This window comes from Kwoniella bestiolae, chromosome 3, assembly GCF_000512585.2.
Source record: "Kwoniella bestiolae CBS 10118 chromosome 3, complete sequence".
Classification (NCBI taxonomy): Eukaryota; Fungi; Basidiomycota; class Tremellomycetes; order Tremellales; family Cryptococcaceae; genus Kwoniella; species Kwoniella bestiolae.
In genome coordinates, this window is record NC_089243.1 from 1871109 (window position 1) to 1892321 (window position 21213).

The window sequence follows — 21213 nt, forward strand, 5'->3', positions numbered from 1 at the left end:
AGTCAAAGAGGACATGAACCCACCTAATCAGTTGACCTCCTCTGGTATCAAGCGAGAACGAGAAGAAGGGGATGATTTCTTTGCTTCCTTGGCTTCTGATCCCATATTACATGAGAAAGGTGTCAAACTCGAGTCGAATGCAATGACACCCGTGCTCGTTCTAAGGGGGCCAAGAAGTCGTCTTCAAGAGAGGCGGACGACGATGAGACGGAGAGTCAAGCTGAATTTTGGAGGTCGAGCAAAAAGCGCTTGAGGAAGGATCAGTCGTCTGGTGGCGATGGAAGTGGGAAAGGTGAATTAAACGTTGCTGGAGCAGAATCATCATCGAAATCTCATACTCCTCTATCCACCACTCGAGTGATTACGCCTACACCCAATACTCCGCCTATCAGAGCTCGAGCAGTCAGTTCAACCCCCGCCAATCGACCTTCTTGGCGTACGAGTCCTGCTCTACCACCCTCCCCTCCTATCCCATCTCAGCGCCAACATAATTCCGCTCGACAACCAAATCACCATTTTCACTCTACTCATCCATATAACAATCCCCCTCTACACCCACACTCGTACTCTTACCAACCCCATTTCCCGGCGGACCCCTACTTAGTTCCACCTCCACACCCTTATATTAATAACGCAAATTCCCAATATCGCCAGCATCCTCATTATCTTCAATATCAAGCCATCCCGCCGCCTCATGTACACCCTATACCTCAGTACGCGGGATATCCCCATCATCCAGGTTATTTACATACCCCATCTGTATTCGTTGGGCAGGACGATACTGGACATCCTACTAGTCACGCGCTGTCGACTCACATCCACAATCCACCCTCCCCATCGAACACAGGAGATATGGCATTGAAAACGGCTTCAATGACTTCAGACATCCTGCGCCAGTCGTTATCATCTACTGAACTGGAATGTCAACGACTGTCTGGCCTACTGAATCAGGAGAGAGAGAATGCCAGGGTGATACGAGTAAAGTACGAGGTGGAGCGGGAAGAGAGGAGCGCCGTGCAGGCTGAATTGACGAGAGAGAGGGAGGAGCACGTTAGAGCTCTCAAAGCGTATGAGAAGAACCTCGAATTCAAGAAAGACAGGGCATTTCAGACAGAATCGGGGGTCAAGGCCCGGCAGAACGGAAGGGTAGAAGAGGAGCGCCAGTGCAGAATCTACGGTCTGAGCCGATACCTGTATATGGAGGAGAATTGTCCCAAGCTCAAGAATGATTTGAGGGATCCATCAGAGGGAAAAATTTCAATGAAGAAGCTGAAGGCGAAAGCTGATAGGAAGAGGTACAAGACTGAGAAGGACATGAAGATTGGAAGGTAGATATTGAGGAGATGGCGATGAAGATTGCTCGATTGGAGGATGGGCTCAAGTTCAGGGATGCGTACACTGAATCACCTAAGCTTTGTAAGGGGATAGAAGCTAGGCCGCGGGCTAAGAATCAAAATGAAAGGGAAGCGAGATTGGAGGGCGAAGGTGTTGCTGTGGTCAGTGATTGGTCTTAAGAAATGGGGAAGGTGGGAAGGAATTTCATCAACATCCTTCATACCTCCTGTGATCAGTTGCACGTAGTTTTTTTCGATGATATGTTTTCCTATTTCATGCCCATCCCATTCCGATTGTTGTGTCCTGTAGCCATTCCCTTGCTGATCAATATATGGTATATCGAACACTTACCGTTGCATCCTGCGTGAGCATAATCTTACAGTTCTCATCTAGCAATATCAGTCGCGACATTAATCCAGAAATAGTGCCACATCCCAACCCTGATGGTATGGTGATGAGCCATTCAAAGGTATAACGCCGATAACTCCGCCGCTGAGATACTGAGATGATCCTACCACGCGTTTTGAACCTTTCTGACATGTACAAGTACATGATGACAGTGAATTCTACATACAACCTTGTTTCAATCCTCAATCATCCTCATACCTCGCCACCCTACTTCATACCTACTCCTCGACGTTGATCAGCTCGCTTTTTGAACTGCAAGCTGCTCAGCGTGTCCATCCACTCCCAGAATCCTAAAACCTAAAGAATCACGTTTCAGGCGTGGAAGTGCAGAAGGACTAGAGACGTCAAGGAGAATAGAGAATAGACAGAGATAAAATGTTCGGAGGTACTTCGTCATGGGGTCAGAATAATCAGCAACAACAGCAGAACCAACAGAGTGGTGGAGGATTGTTTGGAGGAGGTGGAACAGGTGGTTTTGGTCAGCAGCAACAGAATACTGGAGGTGAGTTCGGGCAATTTCTTATTAGATATTTGTTATCGCTTGGAGAAGTGGAAATAAATTGGGCTTCCCGGACTGGATCAACAGGAGACACCGTCGCTTGTGAATCCTTGTGAACCTTCGCACTGGACCACTCTATACTCCTCACATGTCAGATGCTGTTGCATCCAGTCAACCGCAAAAGACTATCCGCTGATTCTCTCCTTTCACCCTCAGGATTTGGTCAGACCAACGCTGGAGGATTCGGTCAGCCTGCTCAACAAAATACAGGTGGTGGATTATTCGGAGGAGGAAACACATCAACAGCCGGAGCAACATTCGGTAAGTCAGCTCACTTCGTTCCATCTTCTTCACTCACACCGACCCTTGATCGTACAGGTGGATTCGGTGCAAACACACAAAACCAACAGCAAAGCAACGCTTTTGGTGCGTCTAGACCTACTTTCGGAGCTTCAGGATCTACTTTCGGTCAGACTCAACAGCAGAACAGTAAGTCCTATTACTATCCCCATCCCTTGATCCACGCTCAGACGATATCTACAGCTGGCGGAGGGTTGTTCGGAAGTACCAACACCGGTGGGGGTTTCGGTTCGACCCAGCAAAATACATCTGGTGGTTTATTCGGTGCCAAACCAGCTACCACCTCGACCTTTGGCTCAGGTGCTACATCAACGCTTTTCGGTTCAAAACCTACCACTACCTTTGGCGCTTCCGCACCTGGTCAAGATGTATTAAAGGGTCCTAATGAACTTCAAACCTACCGTGCTGATGGTCCTCCACCACCACCACCTGCTCAAGGTACCGCCTCTCCAGCGTACTTCCCAACATGGCAGGGTGATCCTTCAACCACTGCTATGGGTAAAGACGGACCTCCTCATCTGTTCCATTCCATTACTGGAATGCCGCCATATAGAGGAGTTTCGTGGGAAGAGCTGAGGGCTTTGGATTATCAGCAAAATCGTAAAGAAGCGAGTCAACAGCCTACTAACACTTTTGGTGCTGCGACAGGAGGATTCGGTCAACCTGCTGCTGGAGGGTTTGGTCAGCCACAGCAACAACAGCAAACTTCAACCTTCGGTGCTAAGCCTGCTGGAGGGTTATTTGGAAGTACAGGAAACACCTTTGGATCTACCACCAACACTTTTGGGTCAACTCCTGCTAATAACTCTGGAGGATTATTTGGACAATCTCAACCACAACAAACTCAATCACCTTTCGGTCAAAGCACCACGGGTACTACTGGGGGATTGTTCGGTCAACCTGCTCAAAACCAAAACAGTACCAGCGGGGGATTGTTCGGGAACACTTCCAATGTCTTTGGTCAGAACAACCAACAACAACAACAGCAACCTGCTGCGACCAATACTTTTGGAGGATTCGGACAAGCTAAACCTGCCTTTGGTGCTGGTACGACTGGTGGATTCGGTACTACTGGTAACACCACTGGTTCTGGTACATTTGGTCAGACTGGTAATACAGGTACTACTGGGTTTGGTGGATTTGGTCAAACGCAGCAAAACCAACAACAACAACAACAACCTGCTTCTGGTGGACTATTCGGCGGTTTTGGTGAGTACATTGTGTAGCAACAGACTGGTTTGGAAGACTGATAAACGCCTATATCCATAGGAAACTCCACATCACAACCTCAACAAAACACTGGCGGTCTTTTCGGTCAAACAAACCAACAACAACCCGCTGCTGGTGGATTTGGAGCGCCCAAGCCGGCTGGAGGGCTGTTCGGAAGTACCACCACTCCTGCAGCTCCTACCTCTACCTTTGGAGGTGAGTCAATTTCACTCTTGTGCGCACGACTCAGCTGATTGTAGGTGTTTTAGGCTTTGGCCAATCTTCAACCACTCAACCTGCTTCTGGAGGTCTTTTCGGTAACACAAACAACACCGCTGCTCCTAGCACTTCTCTATTTGGTCAGCCTGCTCAGCAACAGAACACTCAACAGCCCGCTTCTGGTGGCTTGTTCGGTAATACATCCACGAGTGGTGGTCTGTTCGGCGCCAAGCCCGCTACAACCACCCCTGCGACTGGTGGATTGTTCGGTCAAACTCAACCCGCTCAGCAACCTGCTCAGACTGGTGGTCTGTTTGGTAATACCGGTAACACGGGTACCGGCCTCTTCGGTAACACCAATAATGCGATAGGCCAGCAGAATCAACAGCAAAACAACTCTCTCGCCAAACCTGCCGGAGGATTGTTCGGAGGAAGCAGCTTGTTTGGCCAGCAAAACCAACAGCAACAACCAGCTCAGACTGGTTCCACTGGTGGACTCTTTGGCAGCCTCGGGCAATCTCAACCCGCTTCTACCGGTCTTTTCGGTAGCACTACTGCTCAACCCGCTCAACAATCCAACCTCAGTGGAAGCATGTTTGGTGGTCTTGGCCAATCCACCGCTCAACAACAACAACAACAACAACAACCCTCACTCACCGCTTCCATCGACCAAAACCCCTACGGCAATAACCAGCTCTTCCAGTACACTGGTCAAAAGCTCGAATACGGCTCGCAGACTAAGAAGCCTGCTCTTCCACCTCTCACCGCTTCTTCTTACCGTCTCACACCTAGCACCAAAGGGAAGGTCAACAAGCTCCGAGGTTTCGCCTCTCCCCTCACTGGCTCACAAAGTCCCGCTCGATCTGGAACACCTCTCGGCGGTGTCAGCTCACCTGGAAGATCCAGCATTCTCAACTCACCCGCTGCGCCGGATAGATACAAGGGCCTGACCGATACCGCTCTTACCCCTAACGCCTTTGTCCCTCGACCCAGCATCAAGAAGTTGACTGTCACCCCTAAGGTCTTGAGTGGTGGTGGAAGTGGAGATCAGCTTGAAAGCGTTCTAGGCAAATCAGCGCTTAAAAGCTCTACTGGAAGCCTTGCTCAGCCCACACCTGAAAGAGGAGCAATTGCACCCGGCAGTCCTGCTACTCTGTTCTTCAACCCGCCAGCCGTCAATGGCAATGGTCGATCTGAGAACTCCGATTCACCCCTCCGACGGACTGCTCCTCTTGCCGAGTCATCTCTCCGTGTCTCGGGATCAGAACGAGCGCCTAAGAAAGGCGAATACTGGTGCAAACCCAAGATGGACAAATTGCGTCAACTCAGCAAACAGGAATTATCTGAATTACACAATTTCACAGCTGGTCGAAGAGGTTTCGGCGAGGTCACCTTCCTCGAACCTGTTGATCTCACTTTGGCTCCTCTGGAAGATTTACTCGGTACGATCGTGGTATTCGATCAATCTGAATTATCTGTTTATCCCGATGATTACCCTGCGAAAGCACCTCAGGGCCAAGGATTAAACGTTCCTGCTAGAATCACCCTTGAAAATGTCTTCGCTCATGATAAAGCTACCAAAGAACCTATCCGAGATTCCTCGGACCCTCGATACGTCCGATTCTTAAAGCGAGTCAAGAATATCCCCAATACCGAGTTTGTCAGTTATACCGATGATGGAACTTGGTCTTTCAAGGTTGAGCATTTCAGTAGATATGGGATTGACGAGAGTGATGAGGATGAGGAGATGGATCCTCAGCCTAAGAAGAAGGTTATGAGTGACCGAAGTCCATCTAGAACTCCTGAGAGCGAAGAGGACGAGGACGAGGATATGTTGCCTCCCACTAAGGGATTACGCGACTCGGAAGGTGAACATGATTCGGGGTTGGAGGAAGAATCGTTCGAAGAGGAAGAAGAGGAGGAGGAAGATGATACGTTCGAAATTGAGGAGGACGAAGAGGAGATGCCCCCGTTACCTACTTGGGATCAACCTATCAAGTCGAAAGTGGGGATTGAAGGGATGAAGAAGTTGAGGGAGATGCAATCTTCTTTTTTCGCTGGGAAACCCTCTCAACCGAACGGTTTATTAGGTAAGGAAGGTGCAAGGAAGAGGGATTTGAAGCAGAGGACCAAAGATTCGTTTTTTGGTGAGGCCGGGGAGGAAATTGAGTCGCTTGATCAGAGGGCTGTCAAGGTGGGTTATGGTGTTTCTTAGTATATTTTGGATGAGGAACTCTCCCTCTAGTCCTTCTGCTTTCCGTGCTGTCGACATTATGCATCAGAAGAACATCGTGTTCTTATCTTCCACCTTCTGACCTCGCCGATGGAACGCGATGCTGATCTTCGTACACCTCTAGCGCACCTCCTTCGGCGAGTCTCAAGTTAGCCCACCCAAACTTCGACAACCTAGAAAATACGCTCGTGTCGCTGAGTCAGAAAGTATCGCTAAGGGGGATGAGGGGATCAAAGTGGATGCTGGACTGGCATTGGGGAGATCTTTTAGATGCTCGTGGGGTCCAAATGGACAATTAGTTCATTTTGGGAAGATTTGTGCGCCCAACGCGACGATGTGAGTGCAGTCATATATACCTTGGTGATTAACGCTGATCATGCTCTTCAGTACAACCGATCCAAACGCCATCATAAATATCGAAACAGTCGAGACTCTCGCCGAAGATGCCAAGACTGAAAACACCAAAGCACAAAGATTACTCTCCTTGCACTTCGAACACACTTTAGTGGAAACACTCGACGGTGTACCATACGCCGCTATCGACAGTGCTATCCGATTTCGCGACTTTGCAGCTCGTTTCGATGCCGGTGATCGATCTCACGAAGCTAGCATCTTCAGGCTTGGTGTTGCTCTCTTCGATGAGCTCGACCTGAAAGTTCCTGCCGACTCACCTGAAGAATTGGTCGAACGTGTAGCATCGATACGAAGGAAGTTGGCTTTATCCAAGTGGCTCGAAGATGCGGTATCACCTTCGGTCGACTCTGATCTAATCAAGAATGGTGAAGATCGACCAGCTAAAGTGTTCACATATCTAAGTGGACATCAGGTTGAACGAGCTGTGCAATCCGCCTTGGACGGAGGGGATATGCGACTTGCTACTTTAATCTCTCAAGCTGGAGGGGAGGAGATCTTCAGGGAGGAATTGATGAAGCAATTAGAAGATTGGTCGAAATACAAAGCCAATCCGTTAATTGCCAAGGGGTATAGAAAGCTGTACGCCCTCTTAGCTGGAATCACCGATATCTCCCCTGGCGACTCGTCGAAAGGATCGGATGGATGTCCTGATGTGTTGATTGCCGAAGGATTGGACTGGAAGAGATCACTAGGTCTACATATGTGGTATGGCAACAGATTCGAAGATACCATTAGCGATGTGGTATCCTCTTATACCTCGGCATTAGAATCTTCATGCCCTCCTGCTAAGCCTCTACCCAATTACCTGGAGAATCCCTCTTCCGGGTCAATCAGAAAATGGAACTCGACCTACGAACCTACCGATATCCTGTTTAATCTTATCAAACTCTACTCCGACGTTACCATCTCATTAGATCAGGTATTCAAATCGAGAGATACCTCTCCTTCACCGTTCGATGTTAGATTATCGTGGCATTTGTATTTACTCCTTTCGAGAGTGTTAGAGAAGAGAGATTTCGAAGATAGGGAAGAAGAGGGGTATTCAGCTTCGGCGGATGGGTTGACTCAGGGTTATGCGAGTTTGTTGGAGGGGAATGGGGAGTGGACGAAAGCTGCTTTTGTGCTTTTGCATTTGGAGACGAATGAGGGGTGAGCTATTCTTTTCTGCTTCTTGCTTGTCCTCTACCCCCGTCATTGATAGTGGCATTCGCCATTCGTATCCATGGACAAACGCTGATATGTTGATATATTCACCGCAGACGCGAGAAATCCCTCCGAGAACTGATGTTCCGACATCCTTCCCCTACTACCGAAGCGGAACATTTCCTCACTCACCGGCTGAAAATCCCTATCGAATGGATCCACGAATCCCGAGCTGCCTCTTTGTGCGCCTCTGGAGATGCTTGGGGAGAATACCATGCTCTGCTCAAAGCGAAGTTATGGGATAGAGCTCATAGAGTCTTAGTGGGCAAGTTGGCTCCCGAAGCTGTGTTGCGGGATGATAAGCCCTTGTTGAGACGGTTGTGCGAGGGATTGGAAGGGAAGGGTGCGGAGGGGTGGGAGTATGGTGGGAAGGTGGGTTCGGCGCTACTCTACACCTAAGACATGATGACTGACCCCTTCCATCATTATAGCTATACCTCGACTGGGCAGACCTCACATCCGACACGGCCAAACTCCTTACCTCGGTGGTATCGTCCGGTTCCAATCCCGATCCTCGCGAGTCATCAACCCTATCTGAACACTCCAAGACGCTGCCCAAAGTCTTACAACTACTACCCGCTCTATTCCCCGATAAGAGCAATAGCCAACAGGTTGCAAGTCTCAGCGAAATGCTGAGTCCATTGTACCAGCTCGCAGCTGTTCTTCATAACGCGGGGTACATTAGTAAATCGATGGTGCCCCCTTCAAACTGTCTGGTCGACGAAGATAGATTGGACCTTTTGCAGATGGCTGCTGTTGAGAGGTTTGATAAGAAGTTGGATGGGTTGGATGCGGGTGTGGCTGCGTGATTTGTTCTTTTTGCGTTTGGTTAGCTTAGGATATAAGAAGGTTTATAGGGTTATAAGGTTATTATATAGCATTTTCTCATTGTGGTTTTGACTTTTTATAGCTTTCATGGCCATTCCATAGCATCATATAGGGATTCGATGAAGATACAATGACATGCATTCAAACTATTTGATTACGTAATAACATACTCTCTCTTGACTCGGGAGAAAAAGCCGACTTGAGCTTGCGACTGAAATGTTAAAAGCCATAATCGAAACAACATCTTGTAACAACTATCTTGTAAAAAATCATCCATATATCTAGTTGATATACCCACACTATCAAAATGTCACAACCAGAGATGAGATACTTCTCCACTCGAGGTGGATCTGAGACTCTGTCTTTTGAAGATGTGAGTTCGGCGGTCTGGTCTGAACGGAATTACCGTTACCTCGTTGTTCAGGTCAAACGTGCTGATGTTTTGAGTGGATGTAGGCCGTCTTGACTGGATTAGCACCTAATGGAGGGTGAGTGTCTCTCATGTTCCCTCGCACGACTAGTCCAGACTCTGGAAAATGTTAAAGCTGATAATGATATCCTATTGATAGTCTCTACATCCCCACCCATATCCCCACCTTACCCCAAGACTGGCAAACCAAATGGGCCTCCCTCTCCTTCCCCGAACTTTCGCATGAGATCCTCTCCCTCTTCATCCCCACCGACGTGATCCCCTCGGACGAACTCAAACAAATAATCAACACCTCCTACTCCACCTTCCGTTCCCCGCTTACCACCCCCTTGAGACAGACCGCAAACAAGGAATGGGTACTGGAACTTTGGCATGGACCGACTTGGGCCTTTAAGGACGTTGCGTTGCAATTCCTGGGGGAGCTTTTCAGGTATTTCCTGGAGAGACGGAATGGGGCACTAGAGAAGAGTGGGAAGGAGGAGAGGGAGGAGTTGACTGTTGTTGGTGCTACTAGTGGAGATACTGGGTCGTGAGTTTTTGCTTTTACTACAATCATCATGTCCCTTCTCTTCATATACGTATGGCTCAGTGTCAGAGACCTCCATCTGTCTATCAATATGCTATCTCTGTCATAGACCTTGCTAAGTCTTATGTGCTACAGCGCCGCAATCTACGGTCTCCGTTCCAAACCATCCATCACCATCTTCATCCTCTACCCTGACGGCCGAATCTCCCCCATCCAAGAAGCTCAAATGGCAACCGTACCCGATGAAAACGTATACTGCGTCGCAGTTGAAAACTCAGATTTCGACACTTGTCAATCTATCGTCAAAACCCTCTTCTCAGATAAAGAGTTCAACTCCACCCACCGACTGGGAGCTATCAACTCTATCAACTGGGCTAGAATCTTGGCTCAAATAGTGTACTACTTCTCGGCTTATTTCCAATTACCCGCCGAAGCTAGAGAATCAGGGGATATTCAATTCACAGTACCTACCGGAAACTTTGGTGATATCCTTGCTGGGTGGTTTGCCAAGAAATTGGGTTTGCCCATGAACCACCTCGTGGTAGCTACGAACGAGAATGATATACTCGAACGATTCTTCAGAACCGGTCGATACGAAGCTGAGGAGGCTCCCGCTTCTCAGGCTCCTGAGACCGCCGCTGTGAATGGTTCTTCGGATGGTCAACAGGCTGGAAGTTCCGTCAAATCCACTCATTCTCCCGCTATGGATATCCTCTTGTCGAGTAATTTCGAGAGATTGTTATATTACCTTGCGTTGGATACGCTCGAGAACCCCACCAACGATCAGGTAGAGGACAGAACGAAAGCTCAGGAAAGGCTGAATGGATGGATGGGAGAGTTGAAGAAGAATGGCAAAGTTGATCTTGGGGAGAAAATCAGGGATGCTGCCGCGAGGGATTTCTGGTCGGAGAGAGTATCGGATGAGCAGGTGGGTTCATCACTTCAGTTGCTCATGATAAGTTGTGAGCTATGCTGATTGGCTGCGCTACCTGCAGACCCTCGAGGAGATCAGAAAATACTACAAACGGGAGGAGTACGGTCCATACGTCGTTGATCCTCATACGGCCGTCGGTCTGGCCGCTACCGAGCGATCCCAGAAGAAGTCGTAAGTGCTTATTCGGGCATATCCGTGATTGTCATTCGACTTTGTACTAATCATGATCAATATACAGACCAAACTCATACTGGGTCACATTGTCCACCGCCCACCCCGCGAAATTCTCTTCAGCCGTCGAGCTCGCCCTGAACCCTAAGCAATTCCCAGAATTCAACTTCAGAGAAACCGTCCTACCTGAGGAATTGAAGAAGTTGGAAACTCTCGAGAAGAGGGTACATAAAGTTGGTGGCGAGCAGGGTGTGAGGGAGCTTATCGAGAGGGTGAAGAAGGGTGAGAAGGTCGTACCCGGTGAGGGGAAGGGGTCTATCTAAGTGGGCCGAACTGGGGTGGAACAGGGACAAGCTCAGGTGGAGGAGAGGAGGGATGTGGAGGGTAAGGTAGGAGTGGAGGTGAGATTGGGTTGGATAGAATGTCGGACCTCGCCCTTGTGGCATTATAGTAAACATTTCACAGGATAGGATGCATTGCGACTTGGAATTAACTTCAGAATACATCGAATGTGGCATCGTGATTTGAACTTTGATTTTGAATATTCTTTGCTTGAACCAACGGGGATGCCTACATGGTGAGAGGAGAGATGCGGTGCATTCTCAACCTTGTTTCTGGGCTGGATAGTATATAAGACTGCATGAATGCGATTTCTGAGAACTCCACTCCTTCATCTTCATCTTATCTTTGTGAACAGATACAATACTGTCTATATCGACATTGAGCTGTTGTATACACCTATCTCCCTATTGTCATATTGAATCTGTATCAATCATCCAAGTAAGTGCTTGAATTAGTATAGTGCGGAAGAAAGGAACCCCATCTGACTAGCCAATATAGGAGATGTCGCCACTCGCTCCTCACCCTCCTTTCCGAATCAACACTTACGATCCCATCTATACCAGACCCGTCTCTACACCCACATACCTGCCAAGGGGAAGCAGTCCCTCATATTCCCCCCCTTCACCTACTTGGACACCTCCCTCTCCCAAATGGGAACCCCAATCCCCTCCGATCGATCACGGTGGTAATATCGGTAAAGTCAAATCCAGCACCTATACAACAAAACCGAGATTCAACCCTTACAAACCGAGATACCTCTTATCACAAGTACATGTTGCTCGAAACCACCATCACTACGTCCCTCCATCATCGTCCGATCATCATAATCGATATACCGCTGTACATTATAAACCGGACTCGTTGCATATCCACAATACGAACAAGTATGAGTACACGGGATCCTCATATCTTCAACATCAACCGGTAAAATCCGATTATGAATCGTACAAGCTCCAGAATGACAATGATCGACTGAGATCGAGACTGCATCTCCTGGATGATCAGTACTGGTTTTTGCTGAAGCAGACCCTTCATCTCAGAACAGAAAATAAGGACCTGAGAACCATTTGGGAGCATAATGAGCAGGTATACATGGCTAGGGAGTATGTGTTGAAGTGGAGAATAGATGAACTGAACTGGATAATCGCTAGGAATGGTGAGGTCCCCAGAGCGGAGGACGATGTACCGGTGAAGGAGGAGGAGGATGAAGACGGAGGTGAGATTGGATGGGATTATGCTTATTATGATTGGAGAAGGGACGACGACGATGTGTCGATCAAGGTTGAAAGAGAGGATGATTAGCATATATATATATATCACATAGCTCTACGGAAATCCTTTATCTACTTTGTTTTGGGTTTGTTTTATGATGAGTGGAATTTGAAGAGTCTTCTGTTGTTTGTTATTGGTTGATGAATTGTTGTTGAAGATGATGAATGCATTGGACATTGATAATTGAATGAGATGAGAACAATCAAGTCAAGTGATAGTGCACGGACATCATACTATCACGCACAGACACATACACCACACTTTACACACATACGTACTTACATATATATACTACAATGCAAAAACACTTTCTGCTCTTCTCCTCTGTATCTCAATCTTCACCTTTTCATCGTCTTATCATCTCCCCATGAGTCAGCGACATGACGAACCATCACTCACCCTCTTCGCCACTCCCTAAACGTCCTCGTCCACCTTCCTCACGCCCTTCTCACTCATCAACTTCGCATCCTCCTACCAAGCGGTCCAAGCTCGATTCCCCCATCTCTGACCTTGTGTCCACACTCGTATCCCTCTCCCACACCACCTTCAAGGCACACACCCAAGCAATAACAGCTCAACAGCAATTCGACACCCTTCGTACCATCCAACCAGACCTCGAAAGGGAGAACAAACTCTCACGAGAATCACTAGCAAAATCCTGCGTCTCACATCAGCAAGTCACGAAGGACCTGAAGATTGCGCAGGGATCGGCTAGAAGGCTGAGGAGTGAGAATGATGTGCTGCATAGGAAGTATGGTAAGGTGAAGCGGGAAAGGGATGATATCAAACAAGATATGGAGAAGTTGAAGGCCAAGTTGGAACAGCAAGTACAGGGTCATCCGGAGAAGACAACATCAGTAGTTTCCTTGAGGGAAGAGATGAACTGGATGGTGGAGCAGCACCGGTTTGAGGTGAATAGATTCAAGGAAGAATTAGAAGATAGGGAAAAACTCATCGCCTCCACGGAGAAAGAGAATAAATACCTGATTAGAAAGATGGTAGAGCTGGAAGATGAGCTTGATTCTGTTCGGACCTCAGCGTTAGAAAAGGGTTCAAGATCGAAAGAGCATCGACGGGATCTAGAAGAACTGTGGAGTATAATCAGAGGAGAGTATGAAGGGTCGGAAGGTATGAGCGGAGGGGTTGCAGACCCATGGCATAGTGTACTGTTAGGGTTTAGGTTAGAGAGATGGTGGACATAGAGGATGATGGATCTTGTGAGAAACTTGGGTCAGACATTTATTGTAGTTCGACATGAGGGGAGATGTATCGCTTTCACACACGAATTGAGTCTCGACCTGAGAAGAACGATGAATTATGCTTCTAATTAGAGACTACTCTCCTGGATTGCAATCCACCGATCCTTTTGACAAGCGCAACAGGAGATGTATCATCGAGAAAGACAACAGGAGGACTAAGAAAGGAGACCTACCTGGTCACCACTTACACATCGCTAACAACTTGTCCACTCAACAAGAGTCACGACTACAGTCCGAACCCATGGGAGAGAGAAGAAGCCGAGTGAAAACTTACTTCGAGGCTGAGAGAGAATTGAAGTAGAGACTGGCGGTGGAAGAAGTGAACATGACACGAAGCGTGTCGATGTAGGGACTGTCAAGGACAATCAGAAGGGACTGAGACTGGAGAAGAAAGGACTGATGCACAGTGGACATTGGAAGATGATCAATATAGAATTCGAGTAAGTCGATCAAACCTACAGTATGACCACATGATCCCTATGTGATGTACATGTCATAATGACAGCAAAAGTTCTGCGTCAACAAACAAGCCCAGGGGTTCCATTGATTATCATAGATCAGTTGCAACGAGTGAAACTTCCGCAATCTTTAAGATCACTCTTTCGTTCATCGAGCCACCAGCGGTAGAAATTCCCACTGTACACAGCGACAAAGGTTCTTTGGGTCCTCTCACTACCGAGGTAGCATAAGTGTAAGCGATAAAGTCCTCAATAGCCATAACGAACAACCTTACCCCTTGTCGCTATCTGATGTATACAATCGAGCTCGGCCAATGCCCGTCCGTATAGGATCAGGGGGAAGTTCCCCTTCCGGAAACACTTCAGACAATCTATTTATGTCTATCAATATTTGTAACGATGAGCTCCCAGTCTCGCATAAATCTAGCTCTTGTTCGAGCTGATAGTTTAGCTCAGCTTCCGTACGCTCTACCGAGGGGGCCTGTGAGCTGACCCCACACGATTGGGCATTGCTCTCTCGTCCGTCGTGGGACAGCGGTCCATGATATTCGAAATTCGGGATGTAAATCATCTTGGTCGATACTCTGCTTTCAAGGTCAGACAATAGCAACGGGCACACAGAAAGACTCACTCGGGATTGTGTTTTGACGCAAGTTCGTAGACATGCCCCCTGTTTCCAATCGGGTCGTTTACCTCTGGATAGTGACCCATGACCGGGAATTCCTGGCCTAACATCTAATATGTGTCATAATACAGCTCAGCCTTCCGCTTCGACCTGAATTTGGGCAAAGCCATGCGGCCAAAGCCGGTCGCTGTGCCATTTTGCCTATAAACAAACTTGGGTTCGCCGTCAACGCACTTGACAGTGGCGATGAACTCTACAGATGGGCCAGAAGCAGTAGGGCTCGATAGCGAGTCTGCACTGTTGGCTTGATCAATTGTAGAAGCCATGATCAGTCTAGCTCGGCGCAAATTGAGGGGGAATCAATTGTCGATAATGGTCGAGCAATAGAAGCGAGAAGTACGAGCGCACACTTCAACTGCATGTGTCCACATATATACAAGTGAGTGTGAGAAATATACAGGACACTGTGTCTTCGTCGATTTCCTTTGTATATTCAGTGGAACAAAGGATACGCGAACGCATTCGCTGGCCTTATCACATCGAAGAGGGTTTCATCGCACCCTCATTGCGTCATACGCGATTTGTTCTCAGAAGTCAAACGTTGAGATTCGCAACGAAGCCTGAACTCAGAAAACTCAGAACGACGTCATTAGAAGAGCAAACGAGGAACTGGGTGATTCCGCAAGGTCTCGACTATTAGCTCAGATCGCTGTGAAAAATCATGCAAGGAAGGCTTCTGAGCCAGGAAGGTCCGGCAAGATAAAGGAGGAACAAGGATGCTGTATAGTGTAGCTCAAATGAGTGCAATCAGCGGCCAAATGTCACCGGTAGCCTGTAGAGTACCAGGCTTGAAGAGTCTGCCGACATCGCCTCACAGGCCATTGTCGAACGTGACCTCTGCCGCTGACAACTAGGACAGTGCGTGCACCGGCACGAAAGCGAACTTTACTGTGACAGAAGAGTGATCAGAGTGACTAGACGACTGTATTAGGAGCTCAACGCGTCGACCAGAACATGTGACAAGCCATGTAGCCATTGAATCAATGAAGGTTTGACGACAGATTCATTATCGTCAAACCTCGTACACTAAGTTATCAATCATTGACCAGGTGTCCCTTGCAATCCCGGTAGCTAATATCAGTCATCATCAACAAGGGACACACTTACGAACCATTGTCACTTAAATTGGTCGAGGAAAGATTGTTCCAAAGCGACTGGTCTGAGCTGATATGTATCGCTATTACGTCCGGCCCAAGCTTGTCCGAGGGATTGATTTTTGGTAGTTTTGATTACCAAGATTGTAGTTTGTCGCGTGTCCCTATCAGGCATGTCAGTCGGGTCGACAGCCTCTTGCGGCCCAGAGAAGAAGGGAATAGGAGCTGCGGGTGTGTCGCTGAATCGACATTTCAATTCCTGATAATTGACGTAACCTCCCAAGTGCTTGATCGATCTGCTGGTCGCGGAACTTTCAGGTGAGAGATCTTTAGGATAAGCAACGAGAACAGTCGAAGTACCAGAGAGATCTCCCCTACCAGGTGCACTATTGATTGGATCGGCCTTGAAAGATTCAGCCTCCCTAAAAGTATAGATAGTCTTACGTTGATTCATGCCGATGCTTTCTTGTGTATCCGTCATGGTGTTGATGCTAATTGCTGTTTAAATTGAGTTCAAGCGTTAAGGAGAAAGAAAGGGTTTCCGAATGGGTCTCGTCCTCTCTTTATACCATTTCTGAGCTCGGTCACTTCGACGTCATGCCATGTACCGTTTGCATCGCCTTCGTCCAACCTTTCGGGTGCAGTTTCACCCCCAGCAAAGGAAAGCGATCTAGACCTTGTCGTGTTACGTGACTAGAAGGCGCTTCGACTCGAGATTTAGTCTCGACGCAGAAGTTTGGCACAAGGGAAGAGGTAGCACTGCGAGAAGTAAGCCTTTCGCATGACGAGGAGCTCTGCTCCATAGATTCTCGTATAAAGCATTCGAAACTACAAAGGTTTCGTACCTTCGTGTGGCGAGACTTATGTGTTTGGCGGATTTGTCGGGCGATTGTACTGTAGTCTATTCTTGGTTTGTTAGGATTAGCCGTCTCTGTTTCACCAGGCGATGTCACTTTCCAAAGCCGTATGGCGAGTAAGATTAAGTGATTCGCATCTAGCCATACTTTGTAAGCAAAAGGGCGATCGACAACATCGTGATTCAGAAGTATCGCATTTCTCATTTCATAACATGTCCCATCTACAAGATATCCGTGCAAGACAAAACAAAGGTTTCTCCTCAGAACAGACCACAAAATACACAAGGATCCCGATTATCAGAGCTCAGTCAATAGGTTCCACCTGGATCTAGCCATCAGAATCTGTTCGCTCAGCCATCGTCAAGAAATAGTAAAATCACATTTCGAGCGAACCAGTCATTAAGTTGACATCAACCGTAACGTCGGGGCTATGATGCCTTTCCATGTCGAATACCGCCCAGAAAAGAAGTGGCATAGTCGATCATCCGGTTACAGACCGACCGAGGTCTTATGGTGAGAATCTCGAGTATCCTTTCCTGATCATCCCTACTACATTTCAAGTATACACTCTTTATGCTGCCATACGGCAAGTTTGGTGATCAGTCATACCAAAACTCTGGTATGCTTAGAAGAACTTACCTAGGATCGTCTGATGAAGGACCGCTGAATTTGGTTACATCCCTCTTCTGAAGACCGTCCCATCCGAAATGAAGATTGGTTTATCCTCTTCCGGACCGTAATGTTGGGGTAACGAAGCACTGTTCGTCGTTCGTCTACCCGACACGGAGCTAGCGGCACTATCACCTATAGCGGCGGAGTCTGCGCAGCTGCGAGTCGGTCCCTCTGAGCTTGCCTCTTCATTTCCTGGAGTTCTATCATCGCTGGTCAAGGTGGTGTAGTTGAGATCGATCTCTCGCGCATATCGCCATTCTGGCACGATTAGGAATTTCCGATTGTACTACATGCGATCAAAGTCAATCGGTCACAGCAGCATTGTCGGCAGTGCATGAAATTGCTTACCCAGAGCCATCTGTGCAAGGTACTTCAAACACATGGCCAGTGGTCGTTCTGATATCATCAAGAGATTCACCTCCGACAGTGATCAATCGGCCTACCCCGCCATGTTCGTTGTAATGTGCGATGCCATCTTCTGGACTTGCGAAAGTCTGCACGTTTGAGTTTGCAAGCTCAGCCGATACGAAGTCACGACCGTGATAACTTTGGCTGCCGAAGGGGGAAGCTGTAGACCTTGTGGGTGGTTGAACGTCTGCGTTGCAAGGATTGTCCTGTTCAGGCGCCATGGTGTAACGAGACTGGGCACATAGTTAACGGTGGACAAGAGTATGTAGAAGCAATACAAAGTGGCAAGTCGAAATGCCACATGCCTGGGTTTCTTATAGGCATGGCTGAATGTCCTGGTATTATACATTCCTGACTCTCCTTTTAAAAGCGTGCATTCTCGTTTCATCAGTACATCAAAGGAGATGAGACGTTCTGCTTTGACCGATATCACCGGAGGACATGCGTCATGGCCTTGCCTCTCTACCGACTCTTCGACGAGTCTTCTTGGAAAAATGGAAGGTGCGCGTCATAAGAGGTGCTGTGCATATGTTAGGTGTTGGTATCCAATGTGACAGCTAATAGAGCTGGGAGTTTCTCAAAGTCTCGACCCTCGATTTGAGATTCTAAACGCTCCATGATGCTTGAATGGATTTCGCTCCGGTACATCTCGACGAAGAGGTCGTATTTCCTATAAGTTGGTCATAAGCTTTTGCCACTGGAAGTGAAAACGTGTAAGAAGATAGCACTCACCCGGGTATGGATTTCGACCGACTTCTGAATAAATGTCGACAATCTGAACCTACGATCCTCAATTCACTATCCAGACTGTAAGCGGTACACAAGTCCACAAGAAGCGTACGTCCACTTTGGAGAGCACCTGTTGATGTTCCTAGGGCTTTGTTCTCCATCTCATCCTTGTCTTCTTCGCTGTCGATGATCCCTGCTTCTCCTGTGGACAGACCTGCAGTTGTGTTAGAGCTTGTGTAGGTGAGATTGGGAGGAGGGCTGTAGCCTGATTTTGTGAAAGCTTTGTAATCGACCATTGCGCACTTCTAGATGTGGAAACATCAGGCTTGACCAGTGTTGATCATCGAGACAAGTCTGTATCTTACGAAAGCACCCCTTGGGTGGGTTGCAAAAGCGTGTGAAAGGAGAGCCAAACGGCTGGAATGACGGCAGGTCGCATCATCTCGACTCGCAAAGGATGGCAATAGGGTGACCCGCAACTTGACTGCATCGCCATCATCATACTGTAGATATGCGAAAAAGCGGTGAGATATATTCTGTACCATTTGAGATAGTCTAGAAGACTACGATTGTAGTCTTACTAGGCAAGGACACTGAAGCAACGTGCATAGGTGACGCGCCAAACAGAACCTTTTTGTATGAGGAGCTATGCCGCTCTCATAGATTTCAGGCTTCATTCCGCTCCACACACGACGCATATCCGCCAGAGAAGTCGATGCGACAATAGTTCATAGTCTTCCAATGCGTCGCATATAGCTTCGGCACATCCTAGGCCAGTGTGGACCGAGATGTGAGGGCTGAAAACTAAGAGGGTTGATGTGTTTGACGGGGTTTTTTCGGTTATGTGGCGGATGTCGCGCAACCGCAGTGTGTACTTGGTTCCTTCGAATTAGATGGCTCTGTATATCTTTCCGACCAAGAATCAAATCTATGATGGGGCAGGGTATTCGCTATATGAATCATTGCTCACTCTGTGTCCATGGAAGATGTCCGCAGTTTCTGGTATGATACAATCCTCATGGACTGTGAGCTGTTGGAGAATCGACCGTCTCCGATGATCAAGAAGCTAATCTCCGTGGCACATAACTCACAGTGACGTTGTCGCTGTCGCAATCGGCTGTCACCTTTTTGACAACACGTACTCAAAAGGAAAACGTGCATACGAAGAGTATTCATTACAGAAATTAGCGGGAAAGCTCTACAGAATATACAGATACTTCAGTGTCAGAGCTTAGGGATCATATTATATGGGAAATTCCTCTTCTGATCCTTCATCAAAAGTCACGAGCCGCCATGATTGGCTGAACAGTACGCCAAGATGGTTCAAGTCAATTACAGGGCTCTGTATGGAGGTAGCAGAGTGGGGAAGCAGACTTACCCGGGGTATTGGCGAGACTCACATACACGAACCGTCACATCGTTTTTTCTGACATCGTGTCCCCCACGGCGCATGACGATAGGATTGTCATGGTCATTGTCCAATGATCCTGACCCCGGAAGGACATAATACTCCGCGTTACCTTCTGCACCTTGCGCTGTAATTGAACCTGTATATGTCTCGCTGATGATTGACATGGATCCATGAGGTGTATCATCTCTTGGTGCGTATTCTCTCCCCCCCTTCCGTTCTTTTCGCTCACGATTCCTTCTAGCTTGTCTGCTTTCATTGGAGATATCGGATGCAGCTGAATGACCGCTCTTGGCACTGATTTGGTCACTTGCAGCCATGAACTTCATCATGTTTACTTCGACTGGAAGGATTGGATACCAGTCCATGTCACCACTTTCGGGATATCTTCGGTAGCTATAGCATCCTGTACGCTCAAGATTTCGCCCAACAGACTGGGTTTAGGATACCAGACCCATTTGCTGTCTTTGCTAGAGGTGCTATCAGTATCGTTTGATCACAATGCGGTACTACGATGAGAATGTATCTTACCTTGCGTCACGACTAGATGGAGCTTCGAACACATAAGCGGTGGCAGTTTCTGTGGATCCCTGGGAGACCTGTAGAAGCACTGAGATGGGCGTCCCGAGGGATTGGGTGTCATACCATTTCTCAAGAGCGGTCTGATCATCTGCAAATCTGGGATGACTCGCACGCAGCACCTTTTCGGAAATTGCGTTGGATATGCCTTCTATGTATACATCAGCATCTGACATCCGCGTGTCCCTTGCATGGGGTATACCATCCCCAGATTGGGAATCGGCAGATTGCGTAGTTTTGGATTCGTTCGTTTTCTCAGGCGGCATGATTTGGGATGAACCAACTGTTTAGAATGGGTGGTACATAGAAAATGTTGAAAGATGCGGGATGACTTCGAATACACATGGGTATATATAGGTATAGCGACTATCACCGAAGATCTTTTAGGAAGCCTGATCGTCATCGCATCCCATGCTGCACACCAACAAAGGATTGCAAAAACCGTGATAACGATATCGCCGAGCTGACTGGAGGAAGACCTGGCTTTCATATCATCATGCTATGCAGCCTGCTCAGAACCACACAAAAAAGTTTCGCAAAAGGTCCGGAATTCTCTCAAAGTCTTCATTCTTGACCTGAAGTTCTAGGCGTGTCTGTGGTCCAGGCTTGAACGAAGAGGCAGAAAAGAAGCATCACTTCGAGATCTAGGCCTCATCGAAGATGCATCAAAGACACATCAGG

At 47.9% G+C, this 21213-nt stretch overlaps 10 protein-coding genes across 10 annotated transcripts; 5 read left to right on the forward strand and 5 right to left on the reverse strand.

Annotated features, from left to right (window-relative positions):
• Positions 1–13: 13 nt before the first annotated feature.
• Positions 14–1332, forward strand: I302_105392 (uncharacterized protein; the record flags this gene model as incomplete). Its single annotated transcript, XM_019195251.1, has 2 exons — positions 14–121; positions 166–1332. 2 exons carry the CDS (start codon positions 14–16, stop codon positions 1330–1332), a joined length of 1275 nt encoding a protein of 424 aa, XP_019042964.1.
• A 786-nt stretch (positions 1333–2118) lies between these two features.
• Positions 2119–8689, forward strand: I302_105393 (uncharacterized protein; the record flags this gene model as incomplete). Its single annotated transcript, XM_019195252.1, has 10 exons — positions 2119–2245; positions 2459–2563; positions 2621–2731; positions 2786–3811; positions 3872–4027; positions 4081–6224; positions 6388–6599; positions 6651–7826; positions 7937–8252; positions 8312–8689. 10 exons carry the CDS (start codon positions 2119–2121, stop codon positions 8687–8689), a joined length of 5751 nt encoding a protein of 1916 aa, XP_019042965.1.
• Positions 8690–9015: 326 nt separating this feature from the next.
• Positions 9016–11092, forward strand: I302_105394 (threonine synthase; the record flags this gene model as incomplete). Its single annotated transcript, XM_019195253.1, has 6 exons — positions 9016–9081; positions 9165–9196; positions 9278–9667; positions 9800–10592; positions 10660–10769; positions 10837–11092. The coding sequence occupies 6 exons, from the start codon at positions 9016–9018 to the stop codon at positions 11090–11092; spliced, it is 1647 nt and encodes a 548-aa protein (XP_019042966.1).
• A 520-nt stretch (positions 11093–11612) lies between these two features.
• I302_105395 (uncharacterized protein) lies at positions 11613–12413 on the forward strand (the record flags this gene model as incomplete). Its single annotated transcript, XM_019195254.1, has 1 exon — positions 11613–12413. The coding sequence occupies one exon, from the start codon at positions 11613–11615 to the stop codon at positions 12411–12413; it is 801 nt and encodes a 266-aa protein (XP_019042967.1).
• A 350-nt stretch (positions 12414–12763) lies between these two features.
• On the forward strand, positions 12764–13585 carry I302_105396 (uncharacterized protein; the record flags this gene model as incomplete). Its single annotated transcript, XM_019195255.1, has 1 exon — positions 12764–13585. One exon carries the CDS (start codon positions 12764–12766, stop codon positions 13583–13585), a length of 822 nt encoding a protein of 273 aa, XP_019042968.1.
• Positions 13586–14552: 967 nt separating this feature from the next.
• On the reverse strand, positions 14553–15051 carry I302_105397 (uncharacterized protein; the record flags this gene model as incomplete). Its single annotated transcript, XM_019195256.1, has 3 exons — positions 14553–14684; positions 14732–14828; positions 14960–15051. The coding sequence occupies 3 exons, from the start codon at positions 15049–15051 to the stop codon at positions 14553–14555; spliced, it is 321 nt and encodes a 106-aa protein (XP_019042969.1).
• An 850-nt stretch (positions 15052–15901) lies between these two features.
• On the reverse strand, positions 15902–16360 carry I302_105398 (uncharacterized protein; the record flags this gene model as incomplete). The annotated part of the gene is made up of 1 exon (XM_019195257.1): positions 15902–16360. One exon carries the CDS (start codon positions 16358–16360, stop codon positions 15902–15904), a length of 459 nt encoding a protein of 152 aa, XP_019042970.1.
• A 1049-nt stretch (positions 16361–17409) lies between these two features.
• Positions 17410–18037, reverse strand: I302_105399 (uncharacterized protein; the record flags this gene model as incomplete). The annotated part of the gene is made up of 2 exons (XM_019195258.1): positions 17410–17694; positions 17780–18037. The coding sequence occupies 2 exons, from the start codon at positions 18035–18037 to the stop codon at positions 17410–17412; spliced, it is 543 nt and encodes a 180-aa protein (XP_019042971.1).
• Positions 18038–18347: 310 nt separating this feature from the next.
• On the reverse strand, positions 18348–18841 carry I302_105400 (uncharacterized protein; the record flags this gene model as incomplete). The annotated part of the gene is made up of 2 exons (XM_019195259.1): positions 18348–18486; positions 18549–18841. 2 exons carry the CDS (start codon positions 18839–18841, stop codon positions 18348–18350), a joined length of 432 nt encoding a protein of 143 aa, XP_019042972.1.
• Positions 18842–20287: 1446 nt separating this feature from the next.
• On the reverse strand, positions 20288–20798 carry I302_105401 (uncharacterized protein; the record flags this gene model as incomplete). The annotated part of the gene is made up of 2 exons (XM_019195260.1): positions 20288–20423; positions 20485–20798. The coding sequence occupies 2 exons, from the start codon at positions 20796–20798 to the stop codon at positions 20288–20290; spliced, it is 450 nt and encodes a 149-aa protein (XP_019042973.1).
• Between the last annotated feature and the right edge of the window lie 415 nt (positions 20799–21213).